At 50.3% G+C, this 15644-nt stretch overlaps 7 protein-coding genes across 7 annotated transcripts; 5 read left to right on the forward strand and 2 right to left on the reverse strand.

Annotated features, from left to right (window-relative positions):
• Positions 1-412: 412 nt before the first annotated feature.
• On the forward strand, positions 413-1768 carry N7503_005010 (putative phosphatidylglycerol specific phospholipase; the record flags this gene model as incomplete). Its single annotated transcript, XM_057064557.1, has 2 exons — positions 413-965; positions 1017-1768. The coding sequence occupies 2 exons, from the start codon at positions 413-415 to the stop codon at positions 1766-1768; spliced, it is 1305 nt and encodes a 434-aa protein (XP_056922300.1).
• Positions 1769-2017: 249 nt separating this feature from the next.
• On the reverse strand, positions 2018-4512 carry N7503_005011 (snoRNA-splicing protein PRP40; the record flags this gene model as incomplete). Its single annotated transcript, XM_057064558.1, has 4 exons — positions 2018-2974; positions 3030-4098; positions 4147-4301; positions 4372-4512. The coding sequence occupies 4 exons, from the start codon at positions 4510-4512 to the stop codon at positions 2018-2020; spliced, it is 2322 nt and encodes a 773-aa protein (XP_056922301.1).
• Positions 4513-4688: 176 nt separating this feature from the next.
• N7503_005012 (TRAPP trafficking subunit Trs65 domain-containing protein) lies at positions 4689-6581 on the forward strand (the record flags this gene model as incomplete). Its single annotated transcript, XM_057064559.1, has 4 exons — positions 4689-4863; positions 4922-5197; positions 5249-6359; positions 6416-6581. 4 exons carry the CDS (start codon positions 4689-4691, stop codon positions 6579-6581), a joined length of 1728 nt encoding a protein of 575 aa, XP_056922302.1.
• A 414-nt stretch (positions 6582-6995) lies between these two features.
• On the forward strand, positions 6996-8146 carry N7503_005013 (Mpv17/PMP22 family protein; the record flags this gene model as incomplete). The annotated part of the gene is made up of 6 exons (XM_057064560.1): positions 6996-7061; positions 7188-7278; positions 7356-7381; positions 7449-7791; positions 7854-8020; positions 8075-8146. The coding sequence occupies 6 exons, from the start codon at positions 6996-6998 to the stop codon at positions 8144-8146; spliced, it is 765 nt and encodes a 254-aa protein (XP_056922303.1).
• An 861-nt stretch (positions 8147-9007) lies between these two features.
• Positions 9008-10415, forward strand: pgkA (phosphoglycerate kinase pgkA; the record flags this gene model as incomplete). Its single annotated transcript, XM_057064561.1, has 3 exons — positions 9008-9073; positions 9159-9579; positions 9646-10415. 3 exons carry the CDS (start codon positions 9008-9010, stop codon positions 10413-10415), a joined length of 1257 nt encoding a protein of 418 aa, XP_056922304.1.
• A 781-nt stretch (positions 10416-11196) lies between these two features.
• Positions 11197-11718, reverse strand: N7503_005015 (proteasome regulatory particle lid subunit SEM1; the record flags this gene model as incomplete). Its single annotated transcript, XM_057064562.1, has 3 exons — positions 11197-11230; positions 11414-11525; positions 11607-11718. 3 exons carry the CDS (start codon positions 11716-11718, stop codon positions 11197-11199), a joined length of 258 nt encoding a protein of 85 aa, XP_056922305.1.
• Positions 11719-12314: 596 nt separating this feature from the next.
• Positions 12315-15060, forward strand: N7503_005016 (TTC39/IML2 family protein). Its single transcript, XM_057064563.1, has 6 exons — positions 12315-12446; positions 12539-12556; positions 12622-12698; positions 12797-12863; positions 12928-13997; positions 14062-15060. Exons 1-6 carry the CDS (start codon positions 12365-12367, stop codon positions 14926-14928), a joined length of 2181 nt encoding a protein of 726 aa, XP_056922306.1. The 5' UTR covers positions 12315-12364; the 3' UTR covers positions 14929-15060.
• The last annotated feature ends 584 nt before the right edge of the window (positions 15061-15644 follow it).

The raw sequence follows: 15644 nt of genomic DNA on the forward strand, positions 1-15644 counted from the left end.
AGCTCTATAACCCCTCATTCAATACCCACTTCGGTAGGGTACTAGACAAAATTAATGCAACCTTCCACTGCCGATCTCCGTACAGATCCCGCCTTAACTTGCCAAGGCTGTGCATGATCAAGAGACAATCAGGGACAAGTTACTGAGGCTGCCAATCAAAGTCGCGAGAATTGTCTTTGTGCGGGGAACCAGGTAAACTTTCGATCTACATTATGAGGGTTTTCAAACATCCGGGATACACCGAGGCGGATTTCACCAGAGTGCGTGATTCCGAGCCCTCTGTTGGTTGGTCATGGTTTTCTATGATTGGAAAGTGCCTCGTGGGGCCTTTGAGATCCGAGTAATGCAAGGGATACATAAATAGAGAGCCAGATCACCTAGATGTAGATGGGCATGCGCTTTCCCCATGAAAATGACCTTCTCAACTGTTTTTCTCACCATTGGCCTCGGCCTTGGAGCCGCTGCGCTCCCAGCCAGCTCTGGCATGAGAAACATCAAAAATGTTGTTGTTCTTGTCCAAGAGAACCGCTCGTTTGACACACTAGCCGGCGGATTCACCTACAACTCTGCCATCGACGGTTTGGTAAACAATGACTACTGCAATCTGGCCAATGTCTCGGTGCCCACTTCAGAGAATATCTGCGCAGCTGATATTGCGAACAACATTGCCTCAGATGACCCCGACCACTCAATTACTGGTGGAAACATGCAGGTCTTTGGCACCTATCATCCTGCTGCAGATGCAAAGTCGTCCATGGGTGGCTTTGTCACCGAGCAGAGCTATTACTACAATCTTCAGCAAAACATGATGGAGGCAGCCGAAGTTATTAATTACTATAAGCCCGATCTTGTCCCAGTTACAGAGGCTATGGCAGAGAATTACGTGTTGTTTGATAGGTGGTTTGCAGCTGTCCCAGGCCCCACCAATCCCAACCGCGCATATTTGACTTCAGGAACTGTTCATGGTAATATATACAATTTGAAAATCATATTGATCCAATACTAACAGAGCGCAGGACATGGATCCAATGATAATGCATACAACGTCTCAATGCTGCCACAAACATCCATCTTTGAGCAGCTGACCGAGCACAATATAACCTGGATGAACTACCAAAACACCACAGGCAAAGGATCCGCAAGTTTCCTCCCTGACGCACTTTTCTACCAATGGACCGCCAAATCGGGCATGGGAGACACCAACGTGCTCCCTATCAGCCAATTCTACGAAGACGCGAAGAACGGAAACCTACCTCAATTCACCTGGATCAATCCCGAGTGCTGCGATTATATGTCCATGCACCCGAAATCCCCAATCAACATGGGCGAGAACTTTATGAAGAGCATCTACGATGCCATTCGCGGCTCTCCTCAATGGAAAGATACTCTGTTCATTATCACCTGGGACGAGCACGGAGGATTCGCTGACCATGTTGCTCCTCCAACTGGTGTTCCTGCTGGTGACAACATCCCATATACCGAGCGTGCACCGGATGGTAAGAACTATACCTTCCATTTCGATCGGCTGGGAATTCGTGTTCCGGCCATGTTGATCTCGCCTTGGGTAGAGAAGGGTGTTGTTCAGAACAAGCCTAGTTCGGGCGATGGGGATTTCACCCATACTTCCATTCTGAAGTTTGTCTCGGAGCTTTGGGATTTGCCGACTTTGGGTCCACGGGTTGATTGGTCGCCTTCCTTTGGGAACTTGATTACCAATAAGTTTCGAGATGATACCCCGGAGACGATGCCGAATGCTGCGGGCTACTAGGAGGGGTGTTTAGGGAGAGCGTGTTGATGAATGTCGCATATATTTCATATAAGTGATATCAACACGGTCTAGACACCTAGGTAGCAATGCAGCACTTGAAAGTAGCAACAGGCTCTAGAATGATCCAGTCAAATAGAGATGGACCTCATTGGTATACTGTTGAAGTTGGAGAACTTATAAAAAAAGAAAGCTTGTTATTTGATCCTATCGACCCAAGCTGAATGCCGTAGATAGTAAAGTAGCCTCTCTCTAGTCCTCCTCGATCTCGCCTTCCTCGCTGCCAGAATGAATAGCCTTTTCGTCGTTCTTTGCATCTTCCTCAGGAATTGCGGAACGTTCGCGGACACGGTCTCGTCGTGGGCCCTTGCTGCGTTCCCGTTCCCGACTATCTCGGCGGTATCGCTTCACAGACCGACTGGCTACGCTCTCAGTGTCGCTCTCCCGTCTGCGCCTGCGGTCCCCACTGGCCACGCTACGAGTGTCTCCATAATCCAGCTCGTCACGGCTACCACGGGGATCGCCACGCGTGCGGTAAAGACGTTCACGTTCATCTTCCCGACGGTCAAGGTCTCTGGGACGGCGATCGGAGTCTCGGTCGCGGGGTTCGCGCTCACGGTAGCGATCTGAGCGATCCCTGTCTCTATCTCGGTCACGATCATCGCGGGTACGGTATGATCGTTCACGATCCGCTTGGGCTTTGCGTCGGTCTGCCTCGTAGGCATCGGGCTCTGGACTGCGACTGACGCGGCTGCCACCTCGTCGTTCTCCTCGGCTGCGATACTCACGATCGTAATCCCGGCGGCTTCGGTCGCGGTCTCGTAATTCACGGTCTTTCTCAAGGTCTTCTTCCTTTTCTTTCAGGCGGCGGATAACCTTGTCGAACGCAGACTCTCGGAGTTCGTCGGACTCGACAGACTTGTATTCTTCGTACTTTTCTAAACGGGGCTGCACCTGATCCCATGTATCTGTGACACGCACTGGGGGTTCAAGGCGCTTGATCCGAGAGCGCAAAGCATCAACGGCACGGCGCTGGTGGCGATCAGCTGCATGCTTCTCCTCCTCGTCACGGCGGATTGCTTTGTCTTGAATGCGCTGGAAGAGGAGTTGAAGGATGTCAGGGTCGATTTTGGAGGTACGCCGATCAGATTCAATAACAGAGTTGAACTCTTCGAAAGTAGTACTGGCGGTAACCTCGAACCGTTTGTCCTGACAGAAACATTAGCACAATTTAAAGAAAAGATTGGGACCCAGGTTCACTCACATCAAGAACATCCAATACATCATTGCGAGGACCGCGGAGCGAGCGTTCCTCCTCCTCAACCATATCCCAGAACAGATCGAGGGGGGTCGACCCGGACTGACCCAGCATGCCCTGGTACCTTGGATCATTTTGAACCAGCGGGCAAATATTCATCCACTTACTACCAGCTTTGATTTTCCCCTGAGACCGCAATTCTTTCAGCAGGTCAACGAACTGCTCTCGGGCACGGCGCTCCTTACGGGCTCGGATAGCCTTTTGCTCTTGGCGGGCGTCATTGAATGTGCGCTCCAAGGACTTGATGTGATTTTCAAATGCAGTCAAAATATCGGATTTGCTCAGGGACTTGAACTTATCGTCACTTTGCACCTTGTCATTAGACTCAATGACCGCCTGAGCCTCGGACCAGCGCGTATACGGTTCAAGATCCAGGCCATTGAGAATGTTGACCAGCTCGTCCATAGCAGCTTTCCGCTTGGATGCCTCTTGCTCCACGTGTGACTTCCTGAGCTCAACCACGTACTCTTCGAAGAGCTGCCGCCTTTCGCTTTCATCGCTGGTAGCTCGGAAAGTAGTCTCACCTTCAATGATTGGACGAATGGTCTTCCAGCGACTGTAGTGCTTGATCTCAGGATGCCGTTGTAGCATGGTATTGAAATCTGCACGGAGCTTAGCGAATCTTTCCTTCGCTCGGTCCTTTTCCTGCGCGCGAACCTCGACCGCGTACTTCTCAAAGGCAGCCTGACGGTCTCTGGGGTCCTTAAGAGAGCGGTACTGCGGGTCCTTGATTGTTGTACGCATGGTCTGCTCCCATGTCCAATCGGGCTGCACGTTGTGCCGTTTCAGCATCTTCATGAAGGCGCCTTCCGCTTCCTCGATGGAGCCGTACTCAGGCTCAGACGTATTGAAAGCCGGCGCGGCCACCATTCCATTGGTGTCAAAATTTCCATATCCACGTCGGTCATTGTAGCCTCGATCACCCCGGTCACCTCGGTCACCTCGATCGTAGTCGTCGCGTTCACGCTGGGGATGGGAATAGGAGCTGGAGCCACCGGCAACGAAAGAGGGTGCGCTGAAAGGGGTTAGTCATTACTGAGGAAAAGACCAGGGAGTAACATACGCAACTGGCGCGACTGGAGCTGGAGGAGCCTGTGCGAGCGCATTCTTGTAAACCTCGGGCATCTCCCACGTGCTTTGTTTGCTTTCCGTGTTGTACCAGTATTTGCGCCCACCATCCGCTGTATACTCCTTCCAAGGCTGATCCGCTAGGGCACGCTATACGTAAGAGAGATAGCTGGTTAGCGCAATGTTTATTCACAGGATAGGTGACAACTGGGATACCAACCTCGACTGGAGTCATCAGCTCAACGGGCTTGGTCCATTGAGTTGCTTTTGTCTGCACATTGTAGTAGTATGCGCGACCGTCTGCATTGCGCGCCTCCTGCCACAGGGCCGAAGCACCACCTGGGCCATTCATTGGATTCATGGTTGTGGAGGTTGACGAGGTGAAGGTGATGAAAAAGCGAAGCGCGGATGAAGCTACGTGTTTGCAGCGTTTGCACTTTCATCTTATCATCCCGTTTATCTCCTTATTGCGCCCACTTGTTGTCATTTACCCCAGGAGCTTGTTCGAAACAATTGCATGCGACAATTTTGGTCGCAATGCCTGGTCTGGAAATTCCTGGAGAATTCTTGCGGCACGCAGTCCTAGAAACGGTTGTGCCTCATGCCCCAGGGCTCGATCTAGAGGGGGCCCTGACCTCCGCATTGGAAGATGGCGCAGATGATCTGCCGTCCGTTCTAGCCTCAATTCCTCAGCGATCTATCCTTTTCTTTGGTATGTCATAGACTTGAAATATAGTGTAGATGCGCTCTTACTTATGCGAGTCCTCTAGACGAAAGCCTTCCCGTCCGCATTGTCCTCCGTCTCTCCGACTGCACCGAAGCTATTCTTAAACATTACTTGCCTCGCCTGGAAGTAAGGCTTGATGTCTATGCTGTAGACCCAGCAGATTCCGTTGCAGAAAATCCAACGCCTACTCGGGAGGCGATATTCTCGGGGGTTGTGGATTTGGACGAGGAACCACTGGTGATTTTCAACGAATTCGAAGGCGAGGATGGTACAGCTGGAAACCATGTTTATCTCATATGGAGCATTGGCAGCTTCCTCAGTGAGTTGCAATGTCATCAATTTGCGACCGAATCCTGCTAACTGTTCAAAGAGCGCCCGCGGAACCGCATCCATCAGCCCTCGCTTTTGTTTATCGGCTCGGCCACCTTAAACTCTTCAGAGGGTTGCCGAACAGAAGACCCCGAAGATGACTACCTCCCTCCTCTTGTCCCTGCATCGACGAATATGCTCCAGCCCCTGGCAGGTGATAAATCCCTTGCCCACAAAGATCCATTCCTCCCCGCATCTAGATTGCTGCGCGTGGTGCCCACTGCCTACAGTGAAGACCCCATCTATAATATTCAGCAGCAGCATGGCCATCCATTCCGTATAGTACCTGCAGCCAGTGCAAGGATTCGATACTCAAGGCTCAGCTCTTACACAGGTGTCCCAACGACGGTTGCTAGTCTCGATTTTGAGGTAACTCCGTTCTTGAACTGTGAAGTCTTGTTCGACAAAGCAGAGTTGAAATTATCTGAGGGAGCCATTGAATCCATGTCTGACATTCCTGGTCTCACTCTTCCGTTGACGTGCCGCCCAAGAGACGACGTGACCCTGGTTTATAAGCTCACCCCCGAGTATGGCCCAGAGACTAACCCTTCATCCACCGCCGTGGTGAGTGTGCTGGAGATTTCCCTTGGTGCAGTGATTCTTTTGTCGGAGGATTGCCAACCACGAATTTCCATGGAATGGAAGACGAATGTTGATTTTTCCTTGGCCCTCAATCCTACCTTTGGTGGCCCCAGTACGGCTTTACAGAGGACAAATCGCCCCACGAGTCTATCTGTGTCGGGCCAGCCACCAGCGGCCAGTGCCAGCCGTAGCTCCCTACGAGAGCGCGCTTACTCTGTTACGGACGTGGGCGTTACTATTTCCTTCACTGGGCCGGTCCGAGTGCAAGTTGGTTCACCATTTTCATGGGGTGTTTTCATCGTGAATCGCTCTAATGTGCCACGAAAATTTGCATTGATCGTCATTCCGCGTCGCAAGCGCGTTGATCCGCGGGGCCATGTTGCTCGTCCTTCCTCCGCGTCTATTTCTAGTAGAAAAGAAGATCAAGTAGCTGAGGCCGTGACAGACGATAATATCGTGCATGCGATGCAAAAGAGTGTTGTGGGTCAAGAAGCCGAGTTGATCAGTTTGAGTACCGATATCCGGGTGGGGTGAGTTTTGTTCTCTGGTTCTCATTGATCTATTACACTGCTGATCATCTTTATAGCCCCCTGTTGCCTGGAACCTGTCACTCCACCGAAATCAAATTACTTCCACTTGCTACTGGCCCTCTGCATCTAGAGGCTGTGCGACTAGTGGATGTGAATACGAATGAAACGACCGATATTCGAGACTTGCCGGATATTCTGGCTGATGACCAACCTCGATCTTAGCATGGAAATGAACTGTATATAGTGAAGAACATAGAATACAATAACATGAAACAGTGGTTATTAATAATAGAAAAAGTCAACCAATCAATAGTCCCTTGTGATAGGACAATCATTTTTAGCCGTGCAAGGCTGAGATCAGTGACGCTTAGTTACATCCAAAGTGACCGCGACTTTCCTTTAGTCATAGCGGAGTCGCATCCTCCACTTTGGTTTTCTATCTGGGGTACAAGTGTCCAGGTGTCTATCTTTCTTACTCCCCTTACCTATGCGTCTGCAGGGAATTTATTCGGTCCCTTTCTCCTCCTCGATTTGGTTACCTGACATTTGCGTCATACTGGCGCGCCCTCCCGGAATCTTGCCATCAATCGAACCTTCCCCTCCATAAATCCGGGCCCACAGCTTCCTTCAGACACCATGATTGCCGCCACGAAACGGAAAGTTCTCGATGGAATGAACCGCCGTTACATTTACGGTCGCGTGGTACGCATCTCCCTCTTCTCATCCCTTTCTACGGAACAACGAAGCCAAAACGACATCGGTGGCTCCGGATCCCTTCCCGACTCCTTGAGCGCCACAGCTAACCTGGTCGCCCATCACGGGTTATAGCCTCTTCTACACACGATTATTTTCCTCATCGAGATGGCCGTAGCTGCTCGCCTTGCCGCCAAGTTTAATACCTATTATGCCGAAAAGCCAGGTAGGTTTTGTGTCGATCTTCCCGCCGGATCCCGGTGTTGCGGTGTGCGATGTGGCTGACTGGAGCTTGCGATATAGTTCTTACAACTATGGTCACCAACGCGGTAAGCTCGGACTCCAATACATGTACTGAGCTATAATGCAGGAGTTGGTTGTTGACGGTGGATACAGGTGCTCGGTGGGGTGGCCGATACGGTTGCGCAGCTTATCACGGCGTTCAGGCATCGATCACAGCAACGATCGCTGGAAGACAACGACTTTATTTCGATAGAGATTGAAGATTTGGATAAGCAAAGGCCGCCTGTCGTCGGAGAGTCAGGATATATCAAAACTGCGCCGCCGCCATTCGACTTTGAGCGTCTGACTCGGTTTATGGCGTATGGTTTCTTCATGGCCCCCATACAATTCCAGTGGTTTGGCTTTTTGTCTCGGGCATTCCCCCTCACCAAGGCGAACCCGACCACTCCGGTATTCAAGCGTGTCGCTTTTGATCAATTTATCTTTGCACCATTCGGTAGGTGTTGCTTGTCATTTTCTTCGGTTTCGAATAGACACTGACTTACCCGTGTGGTATAGGTCTCGCCTGCTTCTTTTCCTACATGACGATCGCTGAAGGTGGCGGCAAGAGAGCTCTAGCACAGAAGTTCCGCGATGTATACCTGCCGACTCTCAAAGCCAATTTTGTGCTGTGGCCGGCGGTGCAGATTCTCAACTTCCGGGTCATTCCAATCCAATTCCAGATTGTACGCATCCATAACCACATATGGGCTTAAGCTTGCCATGCTGACTATACATAGCCATTTGTTTCATGCATTGGTATCGCGTGGACCGCGTACCTCTCGCTCACCAACTCCTCCGAGGAGTCCTAAAAACAGTCTGCACACACAACGACACCTTATGATCATGACCCGCCCCTGATTATATACTGCTTTCGGTTTCGATTCATTTGTTCAGGCGTTCCGGTTGGCCCACAGTCGTGGTTTTCATGGCTAGGGGGTATAAATTTCCGGGGGAAATAACAGGTTGCATTTCAATAGGTCCTTCTTTCTTTTTTGTTGCGTGGGATCGATTCGCGCACCATTTTTTTCTTGCACTTTATTGTATCTTGTTAACATATTTGCTGGATTGCTATTGGTGATTTTGGAGACAATTCGTGCTCTTGTGTTGGTTGCAATGGCAGTGTTCGGCATAACGAAAACATCCCACCACTGTAGCGGATATGTACAATTCCAGTCTGGCCAATCGAATATCTCAGCCGGCGATCTCCCCAGAATTCCCCGACTCCGAGGCTATAGAGGACCCCAGGACGTCCGGCATGTTCCGCAATAAACGGAAGCTGTGACATCAGTCCCGCTTCAGCCCGATCTTAGTCTCCGAAGTAGCTAAAGAACTTGGATCAGAGGTACTAGCGGCCCCAGAAATACTTTTAATTTCCGCCAAAATGTCGTAGTGAGCCAAAGTACTATACTCCGAGCAAGTACATGACCGGTAAGTACCGATTGCAACATCAGCTGGATGCGGGCGTGTTGCTCTCACCGGGCCCCACCATTAGTGCTCTGCCCCTCCAATCTTTACTTGTCGCGACTCACCGTGGCCCTGATTGAGTTCCTTTATTACCATTACTTCCCCTCCTGGCTTCATTGCTTCTTCGCATATTCCGTCCCCTGAGGTATGTACTCGCCCACTCCTTAATTCTTCATATCTGACTCTCCATCAGACTATCATCTACAATGTCTCTCTCCAACAAGCTTAACATCACCGATGTCGACCTCAAGGACAAGCGTGTCTTGATCCGGGTAAGTGATTATCTTTCGAGAGCAAAAATCCTTCTAAATTATCACTTAAAAGAACCCAATCGCTAACCACAGATTCAATTTACAGGTTGACTTCAATGTTCCTCTCGACGGCGAGTTCAAGGTCACCAACCCCCAGCGTATCGTCGGTGCCCTGCCCACCATCAAATATGCCATCGACAACGGTGCTAAGGCCGTTATCTTGATGTCCCACCTTGGTCGCCCCGACGGCAAGGTTAACCCCAAGTACAGCTTGAAGCCCGTTGTCCCAGTTCTCGAGGAGAAGCTCGGCAAGAGCGTTATCTTCACCGAGGACTGCGTTGGCGCCCAGGTTGAGGAGACCGTTAACAAGGCCTCCGCTGGCCAAGTTATCCTTCTTGAGAACCTGCGTTTCCACGCCGAGGAGGAGGGTAGCTCCAAGGATGCCGAGGGCAAGAAGGTCAAGGCCGACGCTGCTAAGGTTGCTGAGTTCCGCAAGGGTCTGACTGCTCTTGGTGATATCTACATTAGTACGTATAAGCCCGATGTTCTCTTACCATATGTGAGGAGTGATGTCCCGTGCTAACAACCCCCAGACGACGCTTTCGGTACCGCTCACCGTGGTCACAGCTCCATGGTCGGTGTCGAGCTCCCCCAGAAGGCCGCCGGTTTCCTCGTTAAGAAGGAGCTGGAGTACTTCGCTAAGGCTCTCGAGAACCCTGCCCGTCCCTTCCTCGCCATCCTTGGTGGTGCCAAGGTCTCCGACAAGATCCAGCTGATCGACAACCTGCTCCCCAAGGTTAACAGCCTGATCATCACCGGTGCCATGGCCTTCACCTTCAAGAAGACCCTTGAGAACGTCAAGATTGGCAACTCTCTGTTTGACGAGGCTGGCAGCAAGATCGTCGGCGACATCGTCGAGAAGGCCAAGAAGTACAGCGTTGAGATCGTCCTCCCTGTCGACTACGTCACCGCCGACAAGTTCGCCGCTGACGCTAAGGTTGGCTACGCCACTGATGCTGAGGGCATCCCCGATGGCCTCATGGGTCTGGATGTCGGTCCCGAATCCGTCAAGCTGTACCAGAAGACCATTGGCGAGGCCAAGACTATCCTCTGGAACGGTCCCCCCGGTGTCTTCGAGCTGAAGCCCTTCGCCAACGCCACCGAGAAGACTCTCGATGCGGCTGTTTCCGCTGCTCAGTCTGGCTCTATTGTTATTATCGGTGGTGGTGACACTGCTACTGTTGCTGCTAAGTACGGTGTTGAGGACAAGCTGTCGCACGTTTCCACTGGTGGTGGTGCTTCGCTTGAGCTGCTCGAGGGCAAGGACCTGCCCGGTGTTGCTGCTCTGTCCAGTAAGTCTTAAATTCGCTCGGTATAGGAGCTTTATATCTTTTCACGAATCTGTAATGTACACAGCCGATACATTTCTAAAATGAATGTCCCAATTTCAAAATATTCCTTGTTCTTGTATAGAAGCTGAATCGCGGGGTTCGTAGGCATGAAACCGAGGCTTTAAGTTGAAGTTGTATGGGGACCTTGGGAGGAGCCTGGGAATTGTACAGAGATAATATCTATCGTCATAGAACTACGTAAATTTATCCTAAAACCTTGATAGGTAATCAAGGGGGTTATAAGATGGAACGGTGCTGCGATGACACAGTGTAGGCCTGAATTAATGAATTAAATGGACGTAAAGAAGGTCCCTTGCATTCCTCGAACGACCAGAGAACTTGAATTGAAGGCCATGCCCCTCGGGCCTCATCGCTAAACTCATCACCAAAGATTTGCCCAAGACCTAAATCAATACCCGTAGTCTCCTGATATTGATAAGCCTCCCTCGGGATAGTTCACTTATCTTGCGCAAAGTCTCCGAACGCGACTCATCAGCCAAGTTACGTGTACCAGGCCCTCATCTTATCTCATCGATCCCAAAGAAGAAAGTAGATTGAAAGGGTATAGTGTATGATAGTAGTGTATGATATGCGTATGCGCTCGGTAGAGGTAGAGGTCTCAAATAGAGTCAACAGAAGTTCCATCCCATCTATTGCTTTTCTTGCGACTTTCAAGCCAGAGCACGGCTCCGGGTTTCAACCTATGGCATTTGCGTGTGACCGTCGTTTCATTTTTGATTTATGTTGTTTATCTTAAGCCGAAGCTTCGACCTTCTTGAGTTCCTCCCTGTAGTTTCGAGAGAAGGTTAGTGAGCTATTTCGAGTTCATGTTTTGAAACGTGAAGGCAGGGTTGGAGCGGGGGTGGGACATGGGGGCGAGTTGAATGAGAGTGAAGGCAACACCCTCTCCTCCTCAACAAGGAAACATAAAGCCTTGAAAGTATTTGTCCAGCGCAATGACTCAACTCACTTCAACTGCTTTGAGAAATCCTCTGCGGCATCGTCATCGTCCCAGCTCTCCTCCCAAAGGTGGTCATTGCCTTCGTTGGTGGCTGACTGTTCGGCTTCTTCCTGGTCCCAATCTAGATTCGAATTTGTTAGCGCGTGATGTTCAAAATGAGTTGTAGTGGCTAATTGCGTTGGATTTGTGGGGAGGGATCTACCTTCGACGGGGAAATCCTCAAACTCGTCATCCTCCTCCAGCACCTGGGGCTTCTGTTGTTGCTGGGGCTGTTCAGAGGCGTTCGCCTTGCCTTGGGGTGTGGAATTCGACATTGCAATTCGGAATTAAATTTCTTGAGTAGTTGAGGTATCTTTTTTTGAAAAGGTGGAGTTGATGGGGAAAGTGGTGTGGTTTGAGGTGTGATCAAGAGAGCTTGGTGAGGTCGGAGCTGGAGGTCAGTGACCGTTGACTTAGTCACCAGATCGGCGATTGCAGATTACATGTATGGACCACCATCAGATAGGAATACCAAATGACGAAAACTAGATGAGTAATGTTGGGAGCTATGGAGCATAAGACATACTATTGTTTTTAGAAATCATCAATAATCATTACCCCATAATTCTGATCGCTTAGCTCGTTCGTAATACGTAGAGTTATGCAGTAAATTCGGGTTCGCCGGCAAATCAACCCCATGGACCAGGATCTCAACTCCGCCACGCTCATTAACTTTCCCCTCCTTGTTCCTGTCAAATTACTTTTCCTTTGTGATTTCCCTCAATATTTATCCATTTCCCATCTCTATATATCTTCTCGGACTTGTTCTCGGAAACCCGGCATATCACATGGAGGCCCGCTAAGATTCTTCCCGATCCGTCGCTTCGAATTCGGCTTAGGCCGTGAACACGATCTTATTTCTACCTATTCTTACCTTCGATCCCATTTTATTCTTTATATTTGTGCAAATTTGCGCCCAACATGATGCGTGTTGGGTCCTGGCTGTATGGCAAAAAGCCGGCCAATGCATCCCAGATGGATTATTTGGCTGAATTGAGAGACTGTATGTTTTTCAGCCAGGGAGATATTCCCGGGGCCGCTTTGTCCTACAGAAATGAGGCTCTTGCTGACCGTGAAATTTCGCGAGCGGGGAAGTGGATGAGGCGATGAAAGGTTTGTGTTATCTCCGCCGCATGGGCCACCCAAGATAACTACATCAGACTAACAAAACTATACAGCGGCTACCTTTATCCTTAACGACGACGTCGATACTGCTGAAGATGGTCTCGCCAAGGGAGACTCAACTTTTCATCAGGTGGGTTTGGACTGTCTGCCCAAATCTGGGAAGTTCTGCTGCGGTTGATGACGTAGTGGTCAAATCGGGCTGTTGCTGACCTTGGGGGCTGCAACTAGTTGGGAAAAGGCATGGTGGCCTTTGTTCGCGCAACTTTAGGCTTTGAACAGGATGTTATGAGACAAGGTGCGCCAAGAAGAAGAAAAGCCCCTCCAATTGCATTGATCTCTAGGTTGACATTATTCTCTAGCATCGGAGCGATTAAGCGAAGCCGAAACGAGCGCCGCGAGCGAACAGTACCGCGCCCAGCAGAGTTCTAGTGCTCCTAATGCCTTTCATTCGGAGATCTACAGCCCCGGTACCGAGTATGTTCTGGTCCAGGCCATTGCACAGCTCTTGGGCGCCGTGGTTGGGGTTTTGAATGAGAGTTTGACGGAGAGTGTCAAGGCGTTCTACCGCCTGCGCAAGGCGTACATTGCATTGGATACGATCTTGAAAATGGAAGAGAAATTTATGGAGGCCCACAGGCCAAAACAGGGCATCTCTACACAATCTAGTGACCTTTCCAAAGCGAGTGCCAACTCCGATTCGAAACTAGCGGAGAAGTCCAGCATGGCCTCGTCGACCAAAGGGGCTTCTACGACTGCCAATGGACTGCCTGCTTTGGATACAGATCTCGCCAAAAGTGTATCCGGACTAGCCCTTGCCCAAGGAACTAACTCCGAGCCAGTGTCACGTATCTCCACACCTGGCGGCTCAAATATCACGCATGACCCCGACTCGGACATTTTCAAAAATGAAATCGACATCTTCATCCACTCGGGTGCCAATTTCTGTTTTGGAATCCTTCTCATTATCATCTCGATGATCCCGCCATCTTTCAGCAAACTCCTTGCCATCATTGGATTCCACGGAGACAAGCAGCGGGGTCTGAGGATGGTTTGGCAGGCTAGTAAGTTTCACAACTTGATCGGAGCCTTTGCTGCTTTGGCAGTCCTTGGATACTACAATGGGTTTGTGCGGTACTGCGATATCATGCCGGACCCAATAGCGGGCGGGGATGATGTCGAGGGCTACCCGGCAGACAGATTGGTGGCTCTGTTGGCAGAGATGCGCAGCAGATTTCCGGATAGTCGACTTTGGTTGCTGGAGGAATCGCGTATGGAGGGGGCGAATAAGAACCTAGACGGTGCATTTGAGCTTCTTTCTACGAGCAAGAAGAGTCCTCTGAAACAAGTTGAGGCACTCTGTGTGTTCGAGAAGAGTTTGAATGCCTTGTTCCTGCACAATTACAGCGCATGTACGAGTGCATTTATTGAGGTGAGCTGAGCCCGGAATTTTTCTATCCTATGCTCTCATATACTAACTTTCCTGTCTATTATAGTGTTCCGATCTCAACTCCTGGTCCCGGTCATTGTATTACTACATTGCTGGATCATGTCAAGTCCTCCTATACCGCCAGTGCATCAAGAATGATCCCAAAAAGGCCGAGCAATACGCTGAAAATGCGATAAAGTATATCCGCCAAGCCCCATCGTATGCAGGGAAGAAGAAATTTATGGCCCGTCAGCTACCGTTCGACGTTTTTGTCTCCCGTAAGATCGCCAAGTGGGAGGCCCGGGCGAAGGAATGGGATGTTTCCCTGATTGATGCTATCGGAGTGGATCCAGTCGAGGAGATGATCTTTTTCTGGAACGGGCATAGTCGTATGACTGACAGCCAGCTCGAGGAGTCACTGGAGCGACTGGCATGGTGTGAGAGCGAGGCAAACCCGACCTGGTCCCGTGAAGGAGCCGAGGGACAAGCTATCGTGGATCTTCTGCGCGCTGCTGTATACCGATCTCTGCGCAAGAACCAGGAAGCTAAGGAGCTCCTCAAGACCAAGGTTCTTAACCATGAAAAGTCGCTGTTCAAGAGTCATTTGCATGACAACTGGGTCCTTCCGGCTGCTCATTACGAGATGGCGGCCAATCTTTGGATGGAGCGTCCCACTTACCGAGCTTTGCACGGGACCTCTGGCATTGCACAGACTTCGCAGAATGCCGAGGAACCCGATTCGTCATTCACCGAATCAGAAAACCCCAATACTTCTGATGTCACCGAGGCCGAGAGAAAGCTTGTCCGTGATTGCAAACAACATTTGGAAACTGCAGCTAAGTGGGAAAGCTATGAGATGGAGGCTCGCATTGGCCTTAAAGTAACCGCCGGTAAGGATGCTTTACAAAAGTGGGAGGCTATGCATTCAGCTTGATCGTGGCCACAATCTCCTTGAACTGTTCATATCATTTGGATGTCATGTACAGTAAACACCGCCACTTAGACGTTTTTGTTATATAGATTCGATTTAGACAATGGGCAATGATATCATGTTGACTCGGGAACACTCCTTAAGTAGCTTCATGAATAGCCAGCCTCCTTGCTCGGTCTACCCAGCAAATACAAATTCTTGAGTTAACCCCACACGGTTATCACAATGCTTCGCATTCTATCTCTTGAGCCCGATTGGTGGGAAAAGACCCATCGCGACGTTGTGTCCACTCGTGACCCTCTTGGTCCGGCAGTTGTCACTCGCCAACCGAAAAGGCTTCCAGTAGACCTGGTCGCTCCACTATAGCTAACAAGCCCGAAATGTGCTAAAGACCAATCGAATCGTACATACAATACGGAGTTTAAGTCAAGACTCGGCGTATGACTTCGAAGACCGAGGCCGAGATCGGATCATACATTGAAGCCCCACATATCCCAAGCTCCCGGATAAAGCGGCTTCTCCTCCTCGGACGTCCGATAGCAGAGCTTCGGATAGAGACTGCAAATCCGCCACTCCGAAGCGATGAAGTACTGATATATCCTCTGGGAGTCCCTGCTTAGATCCCTAAGCCTTTTTTGAGAAGAATGACGTGAAAGAGGGCCCACAGTTCCTTCAGCTATTGTATCCAGTTCTCCTGTGGGGCAAATCCTTTTTCCACT

The sequence above is a fragment of the Penicillium pulvis genome (assembly GCF_028828015.1).
Source record: "Penicillium pulvis strain IBT 33274 chromosome Unknown contig_23_segment0_segment0, whole genome shotgun sequence".
NCBI lineage: Eukaryota > Fungi > Ascomycota > Eurotiomycetes > Eurotiales > Aspergillaceae > Penicillium > Penicillium pulvis.

Coding starts and splice junctions, on each gene's coding strand:
- N7503_005016 (XM_057064563.1), top strand. CDS start 12,365: ATGATGCGTGTTGGGTCCTGGCTGTATGGCAAAAAGCCGGCCAATGCA. Junction 12,699..12,796: donor GAGACTCAACTTTTCATCAG/GTGGGTTTGGAC, acceptor GGCTGCAACTAG/TTGGGAAAAGGCATGGTGGC. Junction 12,864..12,927: donor ACAGGATGTTATGAGACAAG/GTGCGCCAAGAA, acceptor ATTATTCTCTAG/CATCGGAGCGATTAAGCGAA.